Genomic DNA, 20177 nt, shown 5'->3' with positions numbered 1-20177 from the left:
CCAGCCTGCAAATTAAATCGTCCATCGGGTTGGCCATCTCACTTATTTTGCTGTTTGCATGAACTGCTTGCAGTGAATGAAAGTTGGGGATCTTGACCAGTATGCATTTGTAATAGCATAACAATGAATATGAATTTCAATGAAAAAGCTACACTTTAAATGTTGACGAATGAGGAAGTCTCAAATGAACCTGAAAGTAATATTGACTCAGGTACTTCACTGCACATTACCTTGACTACAAAGCACTCAAATTATGAATGATAGTCTATATTCATTAATGCACTGCGTTGTTTAATAAATCCAAGTTGGGAGCATCTCCTTGACCCCCCCCCAAAACCGCTCTCCATTAGTTTGTATTCATATGCTAACACCGGCCATGTATTCTTGAGAAGCAAAGCCGTTTTATTATTTTCCAAGCAACTGTCTTGTTCAGGCTTGAGCAAGGTCAGACATCTACGTGATTGCAGCTAATCAACGCTGACAATCAGTGATGGGGGGGAGTACAACACTCGAGTACCTCAACCAAGAGACCACTCCTGGTTGAGTTTTTTTTTGTTTGTTTACTGTACTTGAAACGAAATCCTTGACTGGCAACCTTGCACAAGCAGGAGCCGATTTCTCTAGGATGAGTAGCTAGAAAATGTTTGCCATGTAAAGTCGTCCCAACGAAGAGAAACAACCTGAATGATGGACGTGCGCATTTCCAGGAACGACACAACCTCTGACATCGGGAGCAACCCTGATCTGTTTTTTCTCGTCTTCAAATGCGCGATCTTGATTGTGACTCTAGTCGTGGGTTTACCCGGCAACGTGTGGGTGTGCTGGGTCGTGTTCCGCACCAAGTGTCTCCAGACGAGCAACAACGCGCTGCTGGTCAGCTTGGCCGCCAGCGACCTCCTGAAGTGCTCCGTGGACACGCCGCTTTTGCTCGCCTCGTTTGTGCGATCCGTGGAAGGCAGCCAGTTGTCGGTGTCCGTGTGCGCCCTGCAGCAGTTCACCTGGGCCTTGTGCAGCTGCGTGCAACTGCTCACGCTGGCCAGCATCAGCGTGGAGCGCTACCAGGCTATCTCGTTCCCTTTCCAAACCGAACGCAGGAGAGCTCGGGTTCGCCTCTGGATCCTCTTCATCTGGCTATGTGGCCTCGTATTGGCCGTATTAGCCCTGACTCTTTCCAAGCAATCCCTCTTTTACGTGCACTGCCGGCCACCCGTCTCTCCCAGCGACGGCAACTCAGATCCGTTCGGACCTTACGTTTTGGTACCCATATGGGTCTTGTCTCTGATCGTCATCGTCATTCACTACGGGCGAATCATCAAACTTGTAAGGCAGCACCGAAAGAAAGTGTTCAGCCGAGGTATTCGAGTGATGCCCACGGTGTCCGAGCACGTCTGGAGCTGGCTGGTCGAGCCGGCTTCAGCCCCACGGTCAGCGCCGCCGCTGGCCTGCTACAAGCCGTTGGCCTCGCGCCGGGTGGTGCACTCCGTGTCCGGGGAACCGTGCTCGGGCTACGTGGCCGGGGGAGCCCGCAGGACCCTTCCGGAGATCGTGGGAGCGGTGTGTCTTCGGACGCCTGGAGCCAGAGAGCGAGGGAAGAAACAGGTTGAGGGCAAACTGGCCAAACGCTTTGGCTACATTATTATCGCCTTCACGCTTTTTTGGCTCCCCATGGTGGTTATTGTTCTCATGAAGCACCTCATCACACGGCCGGACACCGACAAAGTGAGTTGGACACAAACAAAACAGTTTGGAGCATCGTGACATTCAAGTTTACAATTGGTGTATGATTTGAATGCGAACTATAGTAAAACGTCAATATTAAATTCAAATTATAACAGCATCAACAACAAAAAGGTTATACCAGTGCAGGTATACTGTAAATGCTTATCAAATTTATTAGACCATGCGTGCATGGTGACTCATCAAGCGCTTTAATATGCACCCTTTTAATTTGGAAGTGAAATCATTTTGGCATGTTTACTCCCAAATTTGAGCCAATTTGGCCTCTCAGAACGTCTCATCAGCAACCAGGAATGGAACCAAATAACTGTCATTTGACATCGTCATCAAGAAATAATAATGTGCCTCGAAAATGTGAAAATAACTAGTCATAAAATACCCAATTTTAGCATTAAAATACAAATTGGTGTGTTAATCAATTTAAGGATTCATATTGTCAATTCTATATATAAAAGTGACAAGGACACACAAAGAATCAAAATGCAATTTGTCTCTCTTTAGTACAAGTAACATTACCCTATAAAAACAAGAATAAAAATATCTATAAAATATAGAGTCACTTAAATTAGAAGAAGTAATACTGTAGTTATTAGTTACAAAAAAAAGGCACTTTGGGGCAGCTGCAGCATAACAACATTAGTGGTCTAATAAATTTCTTAAGCACTCTATTTCTATTATTCTCGTCATCCAGTGTAACCAGTGGCAGTCCTAGCTTGAATGGCAACCTGTGTAAGACTCCCTCTTATGTTTGCTTTATTTTATGTTATGGATTAGATTGTTGCATTCTTATCAACAGACTTCACCAGGGTGTGTAAATTACCCATAAACATCAATTATTGACATTTCATGTAGCATTTCCCCCATCAGTTTTTTTTGGAGGGCATTGCCTCGCCGCCTTCACACCAATGTCATCCTGTCTAGCTGCACGTAAAGCAAATGCCCGAATCTGCCACTGAGTGCAACGGCTTGTTACTGTCGAGTGCCAGCAAGTGTGCTTTAACTTAAAAAAACCAAAAAAAAAAAACCCTTTAAAATTTGGAAAGAGTGACATGCATTTTGTTGCGTTTTCTGCCATACAGTTGCTGTTGGAGATGGAGACATCGGCTATGGTGCTGACCTGCGTGCTAGCTGCGGTGGATCCGCTCATATACACTTTGGTCACCAGACAGTTTCGCTATGAACTCAGCAAGATATTCTTGTCTATCCGAAAGTGTCCACTGAAATCTGTCCACTGAAATTCCCAAACTACATTTAAAGGAATCCCCTGGTTATAAATAAACTCAAATGTTTGACGTTTGCACAGATTTAACCATGGCCAAGGGGGAGAAAAAAGTCCACAGACTATATGTGGCAGATATAGATGTTTTATCAGGCGTTTCACAGTTGGGACACAAGACAAGGTCATAAATAATATCAAACACGACAAGATACGCACAGCAATAGTCTCAACAACGACAGGTGGCATAGGAGGGCAAAGCAAAAAATGAGAAGAAAACCGACTGATCTTGAATAAGACAAATGAGAATACATAACAGAGAAAGAGAGTGGCAAACACTACAAGAGAGCACTATTATTTTTCATAGTGTAGAAAAATCAATGGACACATTGAGCCTTAGTCAAATTTTGTTTGAAAGTGTTGCTGACACAAAACAAGTAAAAGTTTAATCTCTGTCTCAGCAACATAAAAAAAAAAAAAGAAACCTCACTTCTGCCATCACCTGTTGTACAGTAGTTTTAAATATTCAACATATTGGAAGGAAGCCTGTGAATACTATGAGTTCTCTTTTCATGGACAGGGCATCTGTGCCTTGAAACAAATGCCTGATTTTCGTCTCCATGCCTTGACTCGCTGGGCGTGTTTGCCAATTCGGCAAACGGGTCTCCTCCAAGCTGAGCCGGCGCCGCCGAAGGAGTCTCTTGTAGCTTGAGTGACAATTTGGTCGCAGAAAGCCAATCTAAACCTTACGCCTAGTCAAGTGAAAATGAAGCTTCATGAAGCACTTGTGATATTTTTTACTCCTCTAGATGGTGCTTTTAGTTGAAAGATAAAAGCTAGTGCAATGGAAATGTATTAAATTCCCACTGCGTATTTAAACCAAGAGTGCCATCTAGAGAAGTAAAGCATAATCACAAGTGCTTCACGAAGCATCATTTGTCCATCATTACACGGCTGCTCAGACCATGTCTAACACTGGTGCAGGGTAGACAGCTGGTCTGATGCAACAGATTTCATTCATACTGTATATGAACCCTCAGAATCATTGTATTGACATGAACGATCAAGGGTGGGGGGGCGGTCTCCAAGTGCCCACTTCACAGGGCAGATGTGCTTCTGCCATGTCGAGACTTTAGCGCATGACTAGCAATGCCACATTTAAAGCGAATAAATGGAGCTGCTTTGATTGGCCATGAGTTAAGTCAGGTGCGACCACTCCCATACCAGCGCAGCCCTCCCACCCGCAGATCCACCAGGTCCCTCTTGTCTGTCAAAATGATCGGGTCTAACCCGCCTCCGCGTTGAGTTTTGCCACGCACTGAGCAGGATTTATGCACGTGACGAAAATAGAACCCTGTGTTGCTGTATGTAATATGGCTTTCAAAACAAGAAAAAGGCCTGCCTGTCTGTGCTTGTCTCTTTGTTTTAACGCCTGCACTGTGATTTTACACACTAATTCTGCACTGAAGTAGTTGCTGTCACTACACCAAAAATAGTACTATACTTAAACTAGAGGTATGACACTTTTCCCGCTCCCATCCTGTCGAATATTTTTGGCTTTCTCTGAGTAAGCATCCTCAGGATTAAGAAATGTAGCAGGAATCCGGGCCCTCATATGTTGATATGGAAATATACACTTCAGCATCCATGTTATGTTAGCTGATATGTTTTTTTTTTTTTTTTTAAGTACAAACGCACATGTAAAACTGTGACTCCAAAGCTCACTTCTTATGCTGATTAAATAAATCTTTGTAAAAGGTCATTTTGTCTGTGATGATAATTTGACAATACTACTAAAATCTAGTTCCACATCAGCTAAGCACTAGCAGGCTAGCTAGGTGACTTGCTGTGCACATTTGAACATATTCTAACGGTGATATGTCGGTCCATCGATAGCACCGCCTGTGGGCTCACGATGGACATTTTTTTTCATCGATGAAGAGCAAGATTGGGATGGAAATTGCGTCCCCGTCACCGGTACAAAGCTGCTGGACTAACATTCAAAAGGACAAAAGGCCAAGCGGGAGCCTCAGCTCAGAGGTGAGAACACCTGAAAAGTCTGATGTCAGTGGGCTTTGTGGGGATCTAACGTTACACGACGGTGACAGAGCTCTGGGCCTGGTTCAATAAGTGTCCTTGATGTCGCCTTAGTAACCAACAAACCAGATCCCACTGCCTGTATCACGTTCTTCTGAAAATGAAATGGGCGGGGAAAAAATTGAATATCGAGGAGGACAAAAAGTACAAACACCAAAGTTTCTTAACCACACAGAGTACACATACTCAACAACTTTGAAAAATGCCCACTGAGTTAGGGGAAGCATACGGTAGGAGGGCACACAGGAGGGATAAGGAATACAAGCGGAACAACGATAACGGAGAGAGAGAGAGAGAGAGAGAGAGAAATACAAACAGAGGATTCAGGGAGAGAATGAGACAGAGTGAGCAAAAGAGAGGGAGAGAGCACAGCGTCACTGGTTCTGCCAAACGATGGTCAAATATTACAAAATATTCTATTCACAATATTCACAAAGGACCTGGGCTCGGAACATGTTCATGTCCAAAATTCTCAGCAAATGCCTTGTGCTTTTAATTGGGGTGGCTTCCCATTCCAAAAAATAATTGTATGCATTCAACAATTTTGTCATTTGAGGTCCGTCTCCAGCCAAAGGGGATATTTAGATCTATCAATATTATTTTATTATTTCACTCTGACAAAAACAGGCACATGTTGTATAAAAAGGCTCACAGCTGAGGATTTTGGACAGAAATGTGTAGTTCGAAGCCTTGAGAGTGGCAATTAGTCAAATACACCATAGATGGACTTCCAGAAGAATTGAAAGTTCACTCACTCGAGACAACGCTCCATTACAGGCACATACCCTTGACCCAAAACGTCACAATTCTTCTATCTAGGAAACACACTCATTCACAGCTATGAAACACATTTGCTGGCAATTCAGACATACATATCATATGTATTTCCCCCCCTTTAAGTGGGGTGATACTGAAAGTGATAAGGATTGGTGACGCACTGCAGGGGTTCATCAGCAGTGAACCTGAATGACACAAAGTAAAAGGGCACAATAATGCATTATTTTTGATTCTTTCTCGATCAGCTTCCGCCTCCTGCTTATGGAAGAGTCAAACTGATGCAAAAAAAAAATCATAAAAAGGTGCTTTGTGCTCCGTGAAACACGCATACGCACACGCACGCACACACGCAACATGGACACGGGTGCAGTGTATCTAAAGGCCATCCCTCTTCTGTACAAGGAGTTAGTGTTGTTACAGTACATGACCAGCAGAGGGAAGGCTCCACCGCGACCAAACTAAGTTTCTGAACGCCACAGCCTCCCTTGTCCCTCAGTCAGCCTCTGCGGGTCTAAAACGGTCTCTGAGTATGACACCCCTGCATCGTTCACAGCGCGGAGACCTTTACAACGTTCTGGTGGGTGGGGCCTGCTGGAAGATGGGCGTCGCCCTCAGGGGTGGTCACCGGTGGCGTGGGAATGCTGATGATCGCTGTGGTGATCTGGCTGCCCTGGCAGTTGAGAGGTGCTGGCTCATCCATGCGCATGTTCAAGCTGGAGCGGCTACGAGGCAAGGGCGACAAAAGAATGGAACTTGAATGGCACACGCCCCGCTAATCTCTAATCATTACTGAGACATTTGTGAGGTGACTGATGTTGGACAGGGCCTGGCTCACAAGCTCCATTCTAGTTCATCTTCAAGGTGTTTGACAAGGTGAAGGTCATCAGTGGCGGTAACATACAAGGGTAACAAATGGCTACAGCTGAAGCTATAAATTTCGTTGTAGAAATGCGTCAGAAAGGTCCCAAAACTTATGTCACAAACGATAACCAATTTATGAGTTTAAAAAAAGGTTATACGAGGTTATATACCCAAGCACTGTATAGTAGCAGAGAACTCAACTTTCACCTTTCTCCCTGGTCTTACTTAAACATAAATCAATGATTAGTGCAAAACCGTAACTCAATAATAAAGTGCACTGTCAAGCTTAAAGAACTGATGCATAGTCCGGCTGGACCAGAGGTCCGTTGTAGAGGAGGAAAAAAGGGACGCCTTTCAGACGTTGAGTTACTTGCTCGCGGGTTGTATTGTACGGAGCACACACAACACGACAGATCTATATTTGCCTGATTTATTAACTAAACACTCACTTGCCTGTAGCAGAATCGCCGGTAGCCATGGATGGTGTTGTAGTTTTTCAGGTATGCGCACTCGTGGGAGGAAGCGGAAATGCAGAGGAAACTACAGTGGCTTAGATACACCAAAAATAAAAAAATCGAACGTGCCGATTTGAACGTTTTTAACATCGTTTGATCCAGAAACTTCTGTTTCGGTTCAAAATCGCTTAATCGAACAGCCCTACTCAGACTCATATCTCATACCTGTCAACCCCGGGATGTACTGAATTTTACGAAAATTTTAATTTGCCCGTACATATCCATATATAATCTTACACATTATTTTCCGATGGCTGGTGTCAAGTGATTGGAAATCAGCTTTAAAAAAAGTAAACATCATGTTTGGGTATTGTGACAGTTTGAGCGTGACACGTGGGTGTATTGTCCGCATGTGTGAGGCGGAAGACCCTTGTCTCCCTCTGATGTGTGTTGTTGGGCGACTGGGCTCCCCCTTTTTGACAATGTGCGACGGCCACGATCCGGGAGGCAACTCCGGCTTTGGAGAAAGCTCTCCCCAGCGTTTCCCGACTACGGTTAGGTGACAAAAACAGGACCGGATAACACTGATAAAATTAACATTGGCCGTGCAGATTCGCATATTTGAAAAGCTGTTTGCACCAGTACAAATGATGCTAAAAACTGAACATTGGTCCCACAGACCCGAACACCATGCAAGAGTTAAGTAGAAGACTCCAGTCGGTCCTCTGCTTTTTTGCATTTTTAATAGTTTTTGTCACAAATGTGTCTATACTTGTACTACTACTACTCATTCACTGCCATTGACCTATTTATTTGTCTTTTCACAGTCCAGCCATTCAATTCCAGGAACTTATTTATATATTTTTCAAATCTTTCCAAACGTTCGGGTAAAAGTGGGTCTGAAAATGTCTGTCAGTGAATGAGTTACGTACACCGTGTAAGTATGATGCTTTACACCATACTCAGCACTGAGAAGAACCCTGAGAAGAACATGCACTCTACACAGAAATGCCCAAGACTCAAACAGGGATCCTTTTGACTGTTAGGCAGACCCACCACCCACCACCGCCGCCCCTGATTCATTTTCCCACACTCATATTAGTGTCGATGTCAGCCAGTCCCACCTGGTGCTGAGGGGCTGAATATGGATGGTGCTGAGCTCCTGCAAGCCTTGTTGGTGAGCGTGCGTCAAAGGCTGCATGTGTGCCGGCTCACTGGAATTTGGTAAAGGGCTGTGGTGCTTCTTGCTCCTGCGGGTGCAGCAAGTGCCCGTAACACCCTCTTGGCTGGAGAGGGACGGGCTTCGAGACGGGTAATTATGAAGTCCCGCCTCCAGGTAGCTCTGTTGGTAATACTGCTCATCCACAAATTCGTGGTTCTATGGCAATCAAGAGACAAATAAAGAAGAAGAGAGTTAAAATTTGGACAGAGCTTGTCAAATGCCCACAATAAGAGGTTTGTAGGGAGCATCTCAAGATCTCTTTTTTTAATATAAATTTAAAGGGCCACTTGACTGTGGTGATGCGTGACAGCCCTGGCCAACTTTACATCATCTGCCTGCACTTCCTTATAAACATATTTTTAAAATCTTCTTCATGGATGCGCCTCTCCTCTCTGAATTTAAAGGTAATGAATGAAGCTCCTTTTCACTGAGCTGGAAACAAGTCGGCTGTGTTCACTCCCACAACAGCACAAATGCCCTTTTCTAGCTGCGTCCACAAAGGAAAGTACCTAAACCAAAGCAAACTTCGCCACCAATTAGTACTGTTAGACTGCTAGACTTACGCTGGTCACGAAAATAGGGCCCTAAATAGGCTTAAGCTAATAAAATTGATCCTGGGTCGTTTATATGCCAAATCACTTAGTGGGGTTAACCAAGCAGACATTGATTTTAATGAAACTTGGTGTACTTGTTGATAGTGATGGCACAACACTAAATCTCAAATTTTAGCAGGGAGCATATCAGAGCAGGTGCTTGGGAACTATGACCCAATGAATTTGCCCATTCTCGGCAAAACAGAGCACCCTTACTAACTATTGGGTCAATAGTCACAAAACAGTTGATAAGATTGGTGCATATTTTCGTAACTTTACCTTTTGACCTAAATTTGACCTTGAAATTGACCTTGTGGATCACGTGACCTTGACAACATTTTCGTGAAATCCGATCTTTCACACGTTCTCTAAAACAAATAACAGTTTCGGAGACGTGTGTGTGTTTTTTCTAAAAAAATATTTTACAAAAGACATGGCTCTTCTCCTTCACTTGATAGCTGGACAACCAAAAATGTCCACCTACAGGGAGTGGTGTGTAATGCACTGACTGCAACTTAGGACTGTTTGACTTTATCTGGCATCATCCTTGGAGGAGGTGCAAAGTCCTTATAATGAAAAGATTATTAGCAATTGTTAAAAGATCATTCTGTTGATTCAATATTTTGCATTTTTGAACTCACGGTGGTTTTCTCCAGACAGGTCAGCAGGTGATGGTGCTGGCTCTCTAGTAGAGAGGTGGACTTACTCAACTGTTTTTCCTCCTCAGTTGAACCCTGTGTTGACACACACATACACACCACCCCCATCACACACACACACGCACACACACACGCACACACACAATCCAATATGAGTGACAGGCTGTCTGGCCTTGAAGGAAACCACTAATCAAATATGAAAGTGTGATGTCATGTCAGTACCTGATCAGAGAGATTCATCTTGTACGGAAGTTGCTTTAATGGGAAAGCAAGACAAAAAGAAGAGACAAGCTGAGTTAGACTTGAGTTCGGAGTTCAGAGCTAAGATCAGAAAGCTGTCACAGTCTCAGACGTGCCAGGCAGCAGAAGCAGGGTCACATTACCAGCGTGAACCCTGGAGGCACGTCAGTTGAGATCAATGGAGCCAGAACATTGATTTGTGCCCCTAATGGATGTACAGTGCATTACATTGCATACATAACATTTTGCCTCTGGCTCCTTCTCTGACAAGGCTGCCTCCAGCGACTTAATAACGACTTATTTTCCATAATTATTTCTTTTTCACTCATGTGTTTGTGTGCATGAATAAGAGGGCAATATTTCTGCTTCTGTGGTGGTTGGACATAAAGTAATGACTAAATTAAATAACTAAAATAAACAACACAAGCAACCATGGTCTGAGTATACCCTCCAACAACTGGAGAAAAACAAATTCTTTGACCCAATAGATAATTTTAAAATTGTATAACCAGGCAAAACATTATTTGTTAACATTATTTACAGTGTTGTACGTATAATACACCTTTAATAACTTTAATTAAAGTTATCTAATTACACCCCTAATATATATATATATATATATATATATATATATATAATTAGCATTTTCTTGTAAGTAAGGAGGATGATGTAATGTGATGACAAAAACGACTAAAGTGTCAAGAGACAGGCAAACTCACAAAGATGACCTATGGATGCAGCAGTTATGCATAACATATATTGCCAAGAAATTGGAGAAATTGATGATAACCAATTTCTAAGAGCTGACTCAATCATTTTTTTTTTTTTCCTTTTCTGCTGAGACCCGTATTTCTGAGAAAGAGAGATTCAGACGTTTGGCTTTAGGTGCCCTTTCAATAGAACTGTAAGGAGCAGTGAAGCGCAAGAGTTTGTCTGGTCTTACCGTGAGCTCCAACGCTTCATTGAATAGGCCATTGCGCTTGGTGTGGAGGAAGGCACTGGAGCTTCCTGTCTTGGATATTCGAATCCTGGCCAGGCGGGCTTTCTGCGGGAGACATGGATAGTAATGTCATTTGGAGGCTGCACCACCTCCGGTGTGAGACCGATTGGGGAATCGTTCTGACACATCCCACCGATGAGCTACAGCACTTTCACATGCTTCATGTATTAGTTGAAATCTTCAGGATCAAATCAAACATATGGTGCTAGATCATTCCCTCTGATCTCCTGTGATAACTCACTCTGATCTCCCGCTATAGTTATGAATGATTTATGGACACCGCATGACAACACACATTCCTTGGGTAGAAAATGATTGAGAGCAGAAGCAGCTAGGATTGGTGCAGATAAACCCTGTAAGTATTAAGCGGAGAAGTGCAGCAAATGAACAGTGAATCTAATTTATCTAGACCGTTATCAAGTACCTAAGTCCATTTAGTTTTTTTTTGGTATTACTTGTCACATTTATAGAGCATACTGGAGTGTAGTGATGGACGGATGAAGCTTCATGAAAAACTTGTGGTAATTTTTAAACTCCTCCAGATGGCACTTTTGGTTTAAAGATGCAGTGGGAATTCGCGACATTTCCATGGCACCAACCTTTGTCTTTCAACCAAGTACACCATAGAGAGGAGTAAAATATATCACAAGTGCTTCATGAAGCATAATTTTCCCATCACTACTGGAGTGCATGCATTTCAGCTCACTCAATGCTAGTATTACCAGATTCTTAATAACAGTGACCATTTGCTTCATCTTAACCACATGCTTATTTCAGACGGAACAGAAGACCCACAAACAATCATGAACTGCTATGCATGAACTGAACATGAACATAACATTATTGGGTGTTGTCATAGGAAGTCATGGGTTTCAAAGGATTTTCATCCAATGTAAAGCCACAGTGCTGCGTTAGCGCGTGTCAGAATGCAGTTGAAGCTTCTGAACAACATTGAAGTTTGGGGTCATAGGCCAAGAGTATTCCATTAAAAGTGTCCGTCCCCCAAAAAATTACCTCCTCAGCATGGGCAAATCTTATCTTCCATTGCTGTTCCGCCAATGAATTTTAGAGTGAGTTATATATATTCATAAAAAAAAATGCTTGCATGTATACTGAGAGCTGTGCACATCATGAGCAGACGGTGTGGTGTGCTTGTTTGGAGGGTGGTCCGTGCATCAGCGCATGGGGTAATTGAGTATCAACAGAGATGGTTTCCACATGTACCCCAGATAAAACAAGTTGATGCGGATGATACCAGCACGTGGTCTTACTGGAGCAAATTGAAATCCTAAGTCATATACTATTCAAAATATGTGGTTATCTGCTGTTGGACAAATGCCAAATAATTAGATCTTGATAACACCTAAATCTTGGTTTATGAGTCACATCATTTTACTGAATCAGTAGTCTGAATTCCCCATCAACAATGAGTGAAGAGACTCAAGTGAACCAGATCGAGTAGTGGGTGACGTAGAACAAGTTCAGCACGGTATAGTTAATAATGTGTTGTCATTAAAAAGCAAACAATTACAGGTTACGGTTGACGGTCAACTACGGTTGACCTGTTTTCTGAAGCTGAGCCGTGATTGGTCGTTACCTGAGCCCTGAGCAGTTGTGATGTCATTTTCAGTCGGCAGAAGTGACAAAATCGCCGCCTCCTGAGATGGCTAAAAAGGGGTGTATTGTGCTGCTTAACTCATCCACAAATTCAACCTTAATCAGAATGCCATATTTCAACTAGTGGGCCTGCATAGAACATATTGTTTAAGACACAAAAATAATGCAAAAATGCAAAAAAAAAAAAAAAAACCTGCCATGATTGTTTTGGTGAGGGATGCTCCACTAATGCAACTTCTTCAAAGGAATCTTTAATCTTTTGTCCGATGCTGTCCAATTCTTCTCTGTCTCTCTAACCCACTAACATTACTGCAGTGTAGCACTTCCCTAATAACTCTTTTATGTTGCTTTGGGATTGGGATTGTCTCTCCAGTGACTGGTTGCGACGCAGCATTGGCGGATGTATGAGGGTGGAGTGGACCTTAAGAACACGCCGGGCTATACAAACTCATTTTTTCTGCAGCCCAGCTAGATTTTTGGGCCTTTGGGACCTAAGTGCAGTTACAGGCCGATGTATTACTAGAGCGTGAGAAACCATGGGCGGATGGCTTTCATTAACACGGGTGAGTGTACTGCAGACAAAACAGTAAAAAAAAATATATATAAATCTTACTGTGATGGAATCAAATCAGGATTATCCCAATAAAAACATTCCATCACTTGCTAATGCCAAATAATTGTACGTGTAGTTTGAGAGGGAACTTGCGCACTCACTCACACACGCACACAGCCCCCACCCCACACACACACGCACACTCGCACACCCCCTCGCACGTGCACACACTTTATGACCAGACTCATAAACACATTGTAAATATGTGTTGAAGAGCAATTTCAAACCTACACACAACGTATATTTAGTTTTCACAATGCCACAGAACGGGCTGCTATGTAAGAGTAGATTTGCACAATGTTTTGAAATATCTTACATAGTCACACCTTTTAACTATAATAAAAGTGCTCGTGCTACATTCTGTCCAATAATAAAACAAAGTGTTAACCTTGTGGCGGTCCAACTGCAGTCACTGGCAGTGATTATCTTTTCACTGTGACAAAGATAAACACTGCAATGTTAAACTCATTAAACATGGACAGTGTGTAGTTTTCATGAGTGATGAAGAGTGGAGACCAAACCACCATTTAAATGGACCACAGCTATGCCATCATCATCATCATTCTCACCAAGTGACAGACTGTTTATATGTGGCTGAGGAAGTAATTAGCTAATATGTACTGTACTATCAAAGCTCTTTGGGTCTGAAAGGTCATGCATCCGACAAGCTATAGTGCAGGACAAGGCAAATATTCAGAGTGTTTAGTGGATGTTTAGTGAGGTGACAAAGCCTTTAATAGAATAACGATGTTACCATTTGTTAGGATACCTAAACATGAGCAATAGACACACTCCAGTTAATTGTCTGACACAATTAAATTGAATTGGCACTTAAAATCCTTGTAAAGCAAGAATAAACAAGTCTTGTAAATTTGACACACCACCAAGAGTGTAAACAACGCTGCCAATTTTAATGTTTCCCCCAAAAAATGCTTAATAAAAAAAGCAGTAAAACTACACCCCATTCAGCTACCTACTTTCAATGAAATACCACCACGTATGGCATCTTTCTTATTCTGACACACCGCTACATGTTTAATATATCTGCTTTAACCCTCTGGTGGCTGGAATATATCCCACGCTTCGACGAGCGGCGCTATCCGCCAGCTAGCTCGCAAACTAATCGGACTTCTCTCGGCCAACGGGCGAGCTACGGGCTCATCTGCGGCGTCACTTCCTTGCCTATTGTTGTGTCAGTGTGTCGACCCACATGAAAAGAGACACTTCAGGGACGCACGTGTGCATACGTACAATGCTTTGTGTTCCAACACATGATTAACATAATATTCATAATACTTGGGAGCACTTTGATCAAATCCACCACTTTGGCGTTATACCACCTGCACCACAACTTAGACCTGATTTTAGCTGGTCTAAGGTCTGGTCTACTTTCTGTCACATATTTGCTCGATGCGCCGGCTGCGGGTTAATCTCCGGCGTCACCGTATATATAATAGTTTGTAATCGTAATAATAATAGTTTTCTATTACAGGCCCATGGCCCGCCAGAATGCCCAACGAGGCACAGCGCAATCAGCCAAATTATCAAACACATTTAACTAGACTTGCCCCATCATGAAAATGAAGATGTGCCGGTTTTTACGCCGAGCGCACGTGCACCTGTTTACGAAAATAGAGCCTAAACTCTTCACAATTGTGTACAAATCTCAATTTAGTGGGTCTTTAAGTCCAAAAACAGAAACAGACACAATAACACCTGCATTCCAGAAGAGGGATTTATGGCTCCATGATATAATTGCCAAGGTGTGCCTGGTTGTCTGGTTCATTTGTTTGTATTTTTGTATTTCTGTGTTGGTTCATTGTTGCTTTATAGACATGCACGTGATGTGCTACATTTGCTGTAGCAATAGCATGACTACTGATAATAGCAATATGATCAACATTATTATTTAGGACACCATTAACGAATGCACTTTAGAAGAATATAAATTAATATGAAATAATAATATTATTGATTAATTGCATAAGTACGACAGGTGAACACGTACCTTGGGTGCAGCTAAAATTGAAGATAATTAAAATTTCCTCCCTGCTCCCTATCCCCTTTTTAATCCTTCATCTTTCCTTGGCCTTTGTGATTCTCCATTTACACTATAGCTTGCCGGGTTATGCAGAATGATAATGAGGACCATCTTGCATATCATTACTTTTATGCTAATTTTAAGAACATGCTAAATTTGACCTCGGCAGATTGGCCACTTTGTTCACGATTAAATCATGCAATCATACGGACAGTCAGGGAACTTTGAAGTCAGTGAAGTCAGAAGCAATGCTAGTGATGCCATCAAGGGGCCAGATTAGCGAGAACTGTAACAGTTTGTGTTGCAGCTGCGGATGCTACCCACGCGCAGCCTCTGGCAGTAAGAGGAATCTGGGCTGTCTCTCAACTGCCAGCCAGAAGGATGGCTAATTGTAACGGGGACCCAGAATTAATAACAATTAGACCTGAATTGAGATGGATGCAGAAGGGGGGTTGCTCGGCACAACAGGCCAAAAAAAAATAGAACGCAAGAAGAGAGCAAATGAAGTTGAGGCAGGAACACCAAACTTGATCTGTGAGACCTCTTAGCTGCCCTATGCCTCGACCTTGAAATACTGTGAAATACGGAACAGTTTAATGCACTTATTCCAGGAGATTATCTGAGGTAGAATGGATTTTCCGTGTGGGTAATGCCAGGTACACTACTGCATTTAATGGCCAGTTATACTTGCTAATTGGTTGGCGTAATGTTCGGAAAGGTCACATATTGTTAAAGTTATGGAGCATTAAAGAACACTGTAATGTGGATGGTATTGGCATATGGATATACTGTATATAACGTGCCAAAGTCATTTATAGCAGGGGTTGAGCACTGACTGAGAAGCGAAGCAATCGAACATACAAAGGTAATAACGTCAGTTGTTTCTCTGAAGTGGTCATCGTGTATAGCGATTGAATCTCGTCTGCCAACGTATTCCAAGCACATTAAACTCTTGTGATTTAGCATGTAATGAGCTGAACACATGGTCGTTTTACTTGCTATAAAACAGCAGTAAAAGCTGTCTGACTTGCAATACATAATACAAGAGTGGATTGGAATATTTGCAGCACAGAAGTCTAAACAGAGGATAAGGACATAGTGTTTGTCACAATAGCATCCACAAAACGGGAATTGTGGGATGTTGGAAACAAAATTGTCCATGGGCGGAAATGAGAGTGTGAATCGTTGTCCTCAAAGGTGAGTTGGGAAAAGCAGCAGTTTACTCGTGACCCGGGACAGCCAGTGGTTCTCATGCTTTTAACACCAAGTATTGTACCACGGAAAAGAATACTTAGCTCTCCACCTGCTAACATTTAAAATACAACCAACTTTAAAATACAATAATGTTCATAAGACGGGATTTTTAAAAATAAAACCAATTTGATATTATTGTAATCAACTATAACACACTCATTTTGATATATCAACACTGTGCCTTAATATAGGAAAGTTAAAAAATACTTAAAGCGGAAGTCTACTCAAACATATTTGTTTTAAGAATATGTTTTATGCAAGCCCACAAGTCGAAAAACACAGCATTCTGATTAATATTGCGTTTCTGGAATAAGAGTTATTCCACTCGTTTTTGTACCCTTGTGGGCCGGACTAAAATCCACCTCCGGCCATGTTTAGTCCAGACATTCTTAGTCCAGCCATTTTTTAAAATTTGTCAGCCCCCACCCCCAAAAATGGGCATCCGGCCGGGCCGGAGGGTCCGAACGGTCCGGCCCAGGGACGGACTGCTCAGCTCTGGTGATTGGTCATTATCTGAGCCCTGAGGGTCTGTGACATCATTTTCAGTCGACAGAAGTGACAAAATGGCCGCCCCCTGAGATGGCTATAAACAGGTGGATTTTGGTGCTTAACTCATATTTCATATTAATCATATTACCTTGTTTCAACTAGTGCTTCTGCCTAGAAAATATTCTTGAGAAAAATATGTTCGGGTTGACTTCCTCTTTAAATTATTTCATTAACATGTATTGCATATAAAAGTTAAATGTACCTTAAGAAATGCCTAAGAACAAAAACCTCTTCCATATTAAATGCAAATGTATCGAATGTTTAAGTTTCTTCCCTCCCCCATCCACTTAATGCAACAACACAATGTAGCTTAAAATAACAGCCTCATTTCAACAGTTATTCATGTGCAGGTTTTAAAGTATTTTTTTCTGCATTAAATCTGTAATAGAGCTTCACGTAGCTTTCCGCTGTATGGAAACATTAAGATCATTAAATCCTGACAGCCGCCTGCAGCGCAACAGAACAGATGGGGATGAAGCAGCAGCTCGTCATTGGAGAACTGTTAGGCCAAAACCGTCACGCCGTGACATGCGGCTGCCCACTGTGTTTAATATTTTGTTAAACCACATTCACATGACGCGAGGCTGCCACAAACTAACCACAGACAATGCACATGAGGTTAATCATTTTGTTCATTTTGTCCATTTATGCAAGAGAGGGGAGATTATCTTGGCTCGTTATTCTTTTTGGCCAAGTCTTATTCAGGATCCTCGAGTTTTGGTTTTGAAAAGCCTAAAATCTTTGTTTCCCACTATGCCTTGGAAATGTATTTTGAAGGTAGAATTACGATAAGATAAATCTCCTTTGAATCTCCTTCAAACTCGGATGATTGGATAATTTCCTGCGGCACGCCTGATGATCTTTCATGTCACGCTAATGTGCCGAGGCACAGTGGTTGGGAATCAGCACCAACTGTACAAACTGTATCAAGGTTTATCCCGCCAATCAAGTTGACTGAGGTCGATGATGTCAAAAGTGCACTGCCCTTCAAACTACCTGTTGCCGTTTAATATATTTTCCTCACCACCACCAAAGCAAGGATTGCTTCACGTCGTACTACACATCGCCGCCTGTTACCATTTAAAAAATTTCATTTAGTTTGTTTCCGGGTGAGTCCGAGCGGACAAAGCTCTATCAGGGCCCATTCACAGACAGACAGACATGTTTTGACCTTCGAAATCAATCGCACCTCATCTGGGTGAGGGCTATTTCAGGAAAGAACACAGGAGGCCCTCCTGTCGCCTCTAGCGTTCGCCTGCTACTACGCTTGCTTAGACTGCTTCCACTTTGCCTCTGGCCTTCCTTGTCACCAACCTCCTCTTTGTTGTCTGCATCAACAGCATACAATCACTGGCTACCTCTTTTAGGTATACCTGCACAATGAATAAATGAGATTCATGTCTTTATTTCTGTGGTTATACTTTTCAGTGGCATAGAATGACACCGCTACTTAGAGCTGCTTCACATATGTTGGTTAACCTATTTATCCAGAAAGGCAAACATATTGAAAACAGCTCTATGAGTATGATGCAGTGCAGCTCTACGCAAATTACGACGACATTAATTCAAGTATTAAATCAATAGCACTCTGATAATAGAAATATGAATGGATTTATGTCTCTGTGTAAACAATACTATGATGCATTACAGGAGAATGAGGACAGTCAGGTTTGCCCTCAAACTATGATTAGCAGCCCCAGTTTGTATTTGGACCAGCTGATGCTGCGAACAAATTTGTCACATGCAGACAACAGCAACACAATTATTTTTCATGTCTTCAGGCTGAAACTAAAAAGACATGCATATTTATATCCCATATACAGTATGTTTGAATCTTCAAATGTTGTAGTTTAAAAACAGTTTTCATTGATTGATTTGAGGGATGGGCAACAGGCAGCACACTAAGTACATTGTATTGTATACTGTATATACATCAGACATCCCATTCACGTGAAAATTAAAAATAATTACAAATTGGACATCTTCCACGTGCCCGAGAGAGAGAGAGAGAGAGAGAGAGAGAGAGAGAGAGAGAGAGAGAGAGAGAGAGAGAGAGAGAGAGAGAGAGAGAGAGAGAAAACAACATTCGCTAAGTTCGCTAAAACCCGCAAGCCTTCACCGCTAAGTGAGATACGGGCTGAAACAAATCCTGGAGGTTTATTAGCGTTTACTGAAGAACCCCCCCCCCCCATCTTCAATATTTTCCCCCCCAATTTACCCAACTCATTTCAATGGGTGTCAGCTATATTCCGATTTTTGGTATTTTCCGACCGCTAGATATTTTGTCCATTAAATGGCATTTTTGTCATTCATATGTTGAGGAAGTGTATGATTCTATGTGACCCCCAAGTAGCACTGACGAAATATTGTGGCAGCCTCCATTATTTCAGTTGCCCATCCCTCATATAATTTAGGAATTTATTTATCTATTGATTAGCATATCCGCAAGGGGAGACAACACCAGGGGAACTCCGGATGGTCAAATGTATGTCTGAAGAGAATGTGGTGCATCACCATACAGTCTTACACGTGTGGGTTTTACACACAACGTCCATCTCCAAAAAAGACCCTAAACCTGCGCAGTCCTCTAATCTGGAGGAAGTCGGAACTGCGCTGTGGGCTGGAGGTGTGCAGGTCTGGAGGTCCAAACCTCTGGAGCCCAGTTGAAGCAAATAAAAACGGTGTTCACCTGTACCTTCTGCGCCCGCCGTTTGTCTGCTCTCTGGTTCTGGTGATAGATGCGGCTAAAGTTGGACACGATGACAGGAACAGGCAGGGCGATTACCAGCACCCCACTCAAAGAGCAGATTGAACCAAAGATCTTCCCTGCAATGGTTTTTGGAACCATATCTCCATACCTGCAAGAGGGTGACAGGGACAAAGACAACATCTTAGACAGATTTGTAGTGAACGCAGAGAGAAACCTCTATGAAGTCATCACAATCCACCCATGACTGACAAGGGCCTTTGAAAAAGGTCATTTTGATTAATGGCAATGATGTGGAGGAGTCCAAAGTGAGAGTTTTTCTTTTCCCGCAGGGCCCCTGCACATCATTCACGAGTTCAACAATTCACAGACACCATTAACTTTTAAAGGCACACGGCAAAGTTTCCCAAGTTATTCAGCTTAATTCTGTGTGATATATCTGCAAGTCAGAGGTGATCTCATTGTCAGTGCAGAAGGCAGACAAAATAATTACAGCAAACATTATTTTCTCTCCCACAGGAGAAATCGAATCACGAGTC

At 42.5% G+C, this 20177-nt stretch overlaps 2 protein-coding genes across 2 annotated transcripts in view; one reads left to right on the top strand and one right to left on the bottom strand.

Moving 5' to 3' along the window:
- Window positions 1–31: 31 nt before the first annotated feature.
- LOC147152973 (5-hydroxytryptamine receptor 2B-like) lies at window positions 32–4715 on the top strand. The gene is made up of 2 exons (XM_086054234.1): window positions 32–1719; window positions 2817–4715. Exons 1-2 carry the CDS (start codon window positions 685–687, stop codon window positions 2970–2972), a joined length of 1191 nt encoding a protein of 396 aa, XP_085910360.1. The 5' UTR covers window positions 32–684; the 3' UTR covers window positions 2973–4715.
- kcnd3 (potassium voltage-gated channel, Shal-related subfamily, member 3) overlaps window positions 3084–20177 on the bottom strand; it is a 103177-nt gene continuing 86083 nt past the window's right edge. Inside the window, exons 3-8 of the mRNA XM_086054106.1 lie at window positions 19621–19789; window positions 10801–10902; window positions 9840–9872; window positions 9600–9692; window positions 8268–8521; window positions 3084–6549 (exon numbers count right to left, since the gene is read on the bottom strand). Of these exons, the coding sequence (XP_085910232.1) occupies window positions 6375–6549; window positions 8268–8521; window positions 9600–9692; window positions 9840–9872; window positions 10801–10902; window positions 19621–19789 (826 nt within the window). The 3' untranslated portion in view covers window positions 3084–6374. The remainder of the gene's footprint in view (window positions 6550–8267; window positions 8522–9599; window positions 9693–9839; window positions 9873–10800; window positions 10903–19620; window positions 19790–20177) is intronic.

The sequence above is a fragment of the Filicampus tigris genome, chromosome 1 (genome assembly GCF_054856515.1).
Source record: "Filicampus tigris isolate MCC_2025a chromosome 1, RoL_Ftig_1.0, whole genome shotgun sequence".
NCBI classification, from domain to species: domain Eukaryota; kingdom Metazoa; phylum Chordata; class Actinopteri; order Syngnathiformes; family Syngnathidae; genus Filicampus; species Filicampus tigris.
This window is presented reverse-complemented; position numbering and strand designations above follow the sequence as displayed.